Source organism: Schistocerca cancellata, chromosome 4 (assembly GCF_023864275.1).
Source record: "Schistocerca cancellata isolate TAMUIC-IGC-003103 chromosome 4, iqSchCanc2.1, whole genome shotgun sequence".
NCBI classification, from domain to species: Eukaryota; Metazoa; Arthropoda; class Insecta; order Orthoptera; family Acrididae; genus Schistocerca; species Schistocerca cancellata.
In genome coordinates this window covers 923,406,782-923,412,781 of record NC_064629.1, presented here as the reverse complement: position 1 = coordinate 923,412,781, position 6,000 = coordinate 923,406,782, and the positions used below count along the sequence as shown (strand labels likewise).

At 44.4% G+C, this 6,000-nt stretch overlaps 1 protein-coding gene across 1 annotated transcript in view; it reads left to right on the top strand.

Annotated features, from left to right (window-relative positions):
* The first annotated feature begins 4,039 nt into the window (after window positions 1-4,039).
* Window positions 4,040-6,000, top strand: part of LOC126185108 (monocarboxylate transporter 3) — a 432,092-nt gene continuing 430,131 nt past the window's right edge. Inside the window, exon 1 of the mRNA XM_049927915.1 lies at window positions 4,040-4,145. Within this exon, the coding sequence (XP_049783872.1) occupies window positions 4,074-4,145 (72 nt within the window). The 5' untranslated portion in view covers window positions 4,040-4,073. The remainder of the gene's footprint in view (window positions 4,146-6,000) is intronic.

Here is a 6,000-nt window from a genome sequence, read left to right as displayed (position 1 = left end):
CTGTTATCTGTCCCTCTCAGTCATAGCTTTACGTTATCTTTACTTTTTAGATCCACCCGTACTGTTACTCCTACGTATTGTACGGTTGTTACTGTTTCCTCTGGTGTATTGCCGAAAGTGTAATTGAACAGCGACAGATCTCTTGACAGCTTCATGCGCACTACGTGATGTTTATTTACACTGTGGATCAATCGCAGTTCCCGCACCAGTCGTCAATCCTCTTCAAGTCTTCCTGCATTTCTCTGTAGTCTCCTGTTATTGCAACTTCCTCAAGACAACAACATCGCAGCCGGCCAGAGTGGCAGAGCGGTTCTAGGCGCTACAGTCTGGAACCGCACGGCCGCTACGGTCGCAGGTTTGAATCCTGCCTCAGGCATGGATGTGTGTGATGTCCTTAGGTTAGTTAGGTTTAAGTAGTTCTAAGTTCTAGGGGACCGATGACCTCAGAAGTTAAGTCCCATAGTGCTCAGAGCCATTTGAGCCACAACAACATCGTCCGTGAATAGCTTCGTGGAGCTTCCGATGTTATCCACTAAACAGTAACGGTCTTATCACCCTAGCTTGGGGTACTTCAGAACTCACATATACAGCCATCGATTTCGTCCCATCTAGAACGACATATCAGGAAGGAATTCCTGAATCGAATCACAAATCTTCCCGATACTCGGTATACTCGTATTTTCTTCACCAGAGGATGGCATGAAACTTAGAACACCTTCCGGAAGTCATGGAACATCACATTAACCTGGGCGTCGGCGCTGTGGCTCTCATGGATGGACATAGCGAGCAGAGTTTCACAAGATGTGTCTTTTTGGAATACATGTTTATTTCTACAGAGGAAATTCTCCAAAAACATATGCTTGGGTAGAAAATATGTCATATAACAACAGCTGAAGTTCGGGCAAAGGTTACGGTCACCACAGACATTCGGGAATAGATTCTAGAAGCTGTGTTAAGCTGTCGAGAGGTCCCTAGCATCGTTTACCGCTGACGCTATACCGCAGATAACAGAGAATTACATAGTGTGGAGCCAGAGTCAACTAGGACATTGAGGGGCATTCTTTGGTGTTGAGCGAAGAGTCCCACTCCTTTCGTGGCGCTCACAACGACGACCTGTAGGCGACCTAGTGAAATGAATAATTCAAGAACAGTCTTAATCGCATCTAGTATTGTTATAATACCGCCAACCGGTTTCAACCCGGCGTAGGGGTCATCTTCTGGGCGTTTACACCATTGGTCGACTGCTGGTGGTGTCACTCCTGATAGTTTCCTGCCGTTATGCAGACAGGAGTGACACCATCAGCCGTCGACCAATGGTGTAAACGCCCAGAAGATGACCCCTACGTCGATTTGAAACCGGTTGGCGGTATTATAACAACAATAAATGCGATTAAGACTGTTCTTGAATTTTTGATTAATCATACTAATCGCGGCTTCTCTCCACAACCATGTTGTCCAAAGACCTAGTGAAAGGTCACAGGAACCAGCTGTTCGTACCGAACCAACTCCTAGAATCATGACGCGGGAAGCTATTGGATGTGACAATAGGACTGATTTAGCAATTGTTGTAGGGTGGTCGTATGCTCCCCAGTATGTGGCTGGTCATCGGAGCTCAGTGCGAAGCGGGACTCATCACTGAAGACAATTCTACTCCATTCAACGAGATCCCAGGCCTAAGAGTGTCTGGAGACGTCCCGGGCGGTGGTGGGATATCAACCTGACTGTCGCCCGCCATAAAAGCCGACAAACAGGAGTGGTGGTCTCCGGCGCCGTTTCATTTCATAGAAGGGCCCGTTTGGTTGTCACCCTTACAACACAGCGGTACGTCGATGGTATTCTACGCTCATCCTAGTCTTACGTTTCCGCACGATAATGCCCTCCCGCACACGGCGAGAGTTTCTACAGCTTGTTCAAAAAAATGGTTCAAATGGCTCTGAGCACTATGGGACTTAACTTCTACGGTCATCAGTCCCCTATAACTTAGAACTACTTAAACACACATCCATGTCCGAGGTAGGATTCGAACCTGCGACCGTAGTGGTCGCGCGGTTCCAGACTGTAGCGCCTAGAACCGCTCGGCCACCCCGGCCGGCTCTACAGCTTGTCGTCGTACTTGAAAAATCCAACTTTGGCCAGGAAGGACGCCAAATTTCTCCGCAGTTGAGAAAGTTTGGAGCACGGCCCAGAAACCAGCTCGGGATTTTGATGATCTAACGCCCCAGTTGGACAAAATTTGACACGATATCCGTCAGGAGGACATCCCATAACTTTCAATCAATGACAAATCGAATAACTGCTTGCGTAAGGGCCAGAGGTGAACCAACGCGTTGTTGGCTTGCTCTGTTCGGAAACTCTTTCTCTTAAATAAATCATCCAATTTTTCTGATATGTAATCATTTGTTAGTCGGTATCTGTACACTACATCTACTGATTTCCGTCCTATTCTGATATTTCCTTCGTGACCTAGTAGATGACGTCGGAAGTCCCATAAGGTTTTTCGCGGATGAGAAGTCGAAACGCTAGAAAATTGTAGCAAAAAGCAGGAAGAGTTGCAGAGAATCATCGCTTGCTGCAGGGAGTGGCAACTGACCTTCAACATAAACCTAATATAACGTATTGCGAGTGCATAAACAGGATTACTCTTTATTGTACGACTACACGATTGCACAACAATCATTAGAAGCAGTTACTTCCATAAAACATCGAGGAGTATGCGCACGCACCATTCTGAAGTGTAGCGACCACATAAAATTAATCGGGGGTAAGACAGATACGAGACTGCGACTCGTTGGAAGAATGCTCAGGAAATGTAGTCCATCGACGAAGGATGTGGCTTACAAAATATTGGTTCGACCAATACTTGAGTATTGCTAGTCAGTCTGGGATCCGTACCAGATAGGATTGGTAGAGGAAATAGAGAAGAAAAGCGTGTTTCCTTACAGATTCATTTAGAAAACTCGAACGCTTGACGGAGATGGTCAGCCAACTCCAATGGCAGATTCTGAAGAGAGGCGTTCTGGCTGGCCGGAGTGGCCGTGCGATTCTAGGCGCTACAGTCTGGAGCCGGGCGACCGCTACGGTCGCTGGTTCGAATCCTGCCTCGGGCATGGATGTGTGTGATGTCCTTAGGTTAGTTAGGTTTAAGTAGTTCTAAGTTCTAGGGGACTGATAACCTCAGAAGTTAAGTCCCATAGTGCTCAGAGCCATTTGAACCATTTGAACACATCTTTGAATGATGCTCAATATCGTGAGCAGGAACTGAGATACTCATATGTTAGTGATGTAAGGAGACGACTAATTGGAATTCTATCAGTCAACTATCCTCAAGTACTCTTAAAATACTAAGATCAGCAGTGTAGTTTAAATTCAAAATGGCCAGCTCATTTGCTGTACACGATTTCGAGCACAACTCTAAGGCGCGGTCAAATCTTTCTGTAACTTATTTTATTCTTACTTTTAGACAAATCCTTTCACATAACATTTGACAATTCTTCTTCAAAGATTTTTTATTTAAACGTCTATATTTCTCTTTGAGTGCTTCATTTTACGGATTTCTGTATTTTTCCCTCTCGTCAGTAATTTAATAGACTAATTATCCAAGGGCTCCTACTAGGCGTCATCTTTTTACTAATCGATCCTATTTTGCCTTCATAATTTCATCTCTCAAATCTTCCTATTGGTCTTCGGTTGAATTCTTTCCGCTCTGTTCCAGTCAATCGTTTCCTCACGCTCTACCATCAGCAGGATTCGAGCTGGCTACCTCCGTGTCGAGTACCACCGCACAGGCGTGCGTTAACGCCAGCGGCTACGTGTCCCTCGTGTCCCTTACGAAAGCGGTCTGGGTTGGGGGGGGGGGGGTGGCGAGAAGTGACAGTGGTACACAGAGTCCCCTCCGCCACGCAAAGTGATGTAGGCGAGCGGGCAGCGGGCAGCGGGCAGCGGGCGCCGTGCCCCCACCCGGTGCCCCTGGCGGGCGGCGCGCGACGCGGCTGCGCTCTGGCGGCGCGGGTCGGCGCCGCCTCACGCCAGTGTGCTGCCGCTGGCGGAATGCGCGACAGCCCGCAGCAGCCAGCATGTCGCGCGTCAGCATCGGCAGGCCCGCGGCGCGCACCCCCAACAGCACGCGGGTGCGCAAGATCAGCCGGGTACGTCCCGCCGCCACCTACTAACACAGCGCCGCCTAACCCTCGGGACAACTCGCCCCACCGATTGTTTGAAAGCGCTATGTCACAACGACATTTTTCCTTTGTTTTAGAGCGTTTTGTTTCAGCCTACGAACTTCCTGAATCGTAACCAGATTCGCTTTCTATCGTACACGACAGTTACGAAAACGTAGCCATATATTTATGAGCGTAACGTGTCCCATACCGTAATTTTTTTTTTTTTTCAATAGGAAGTTCAGTCGTTCGCTGCGTAATTGGAATATTTTGTTACATTTAATTGGTTTAGACGCATTCGTCCGTCATCTTCGGAATTTCGGAACACGGATAAGTGTTAATGAAAGAATGATACGACGTATCGCAAAATCTAAATTGTGAATGCAAAAATTACGACCACAGATTTTGTGGAGCTGACGACTGAATTTTATTTTGAAAAAAAAAAAAAAGTATATAGCAGTTACTGAAAAAATAAGACCTTCGACTAAAATCATAATTTACGTGTTTTATTGGACATATGAACATAATAGTACACGTTTCGGACTTTCGTCTTTCATCTGAGGCCTTTAACCTACGAAAACCACCATCTGCACGCTATAAAAAAATAAAACTTACGCTATTCATTTTGAGACTGAAACTCACTCTTTTGTATGTGTACGTTTGTAAATAAAACACTTTTAGATCGGTACCATCTTGAGCACACATACTTTTTTTCTTATTTTTGCCCAGACAGGTTTCATCGAGGTTACATCATCATCAGTGAGTTTTTCAGTTTCTTTCAGTTGAATAACAGGAAAAAATTTTATTCTTAAGAAATGTATTCACAAATTTGATACCAGACAAACATGCTATGATTTATGTAGTATTCTGTATTTCGTATTAGTTATTTTTCTATCACAGTTTGTCACCTGCAACCTAGAGCAATTAATTTTGAAAATTATTTAAATCGAAAATTTACGCTTGAGAATAATGTGGTCAGCATTATTTTATTCTACGTACTCACAGTATTCCCAGTCGTATATGTTCGACGTACATAATTTTCCACATTCTCTGGGTTGCAGATGACAAACAGTCGAAGAAAATCGACTGTAATACAAAATATAGAAAACTTTAAAAACCGAAGCATTTTGTAATAATGTATATATAAGACTGAAATTTCTGTGTACTAATAGTAAAGAGCAGTTTTCGTATTATTTAACTGAAAGGGAATAAAAAAGACCCACTGATGATGCTGTAACTTCAGTGAAAAATGTCTGCTTAAAAAAGAGAAAAAAACTGTTTTCTCAAGGTGGAATCGATACAAAAACAAATTTTATTTACACATAATCTGGCTTAACCTTTTTTAGTCGCCTGCTTGCTGCTTCTGATGTCTGACTTTTGTTTATGAGCAGTTAAAATGCGCCCAACAGATGTTTCAAGTTCGGTATCTTGTTACTATAGTCATATTTTACAGTTGCGTCAGTAAATGTCGTCAGTAAAAGTGCAAGTTGTCAGAGGTTGTGAGGAAGCAGCCCTGACGTGTTATAGACGCTGTTTATCCCCTTGTGGCATTATATTGTAGCACTTTCTTTCTAATCACTGCTCTGTTTTAAGCTTATGAAAACAGTGAGGTAATTACATAAAAAAAGTGTGCTTTGTGCTACGGCCTCACGCTATAAGATGATAAACAAAGCATCCACAGAACGCCAGACGCTGCTTGCTCGCGGCATGTGGTAAGCTGCACTTTTGCTGACAACGTTTGTAGACATTTCTGGAACGTATGATTAATGTCGTTATATTTGATTCCAGCATCAGTTAGAGCTACTCAGATGCTGGTAGACAAATGACAGACGTTAGCAGCAGT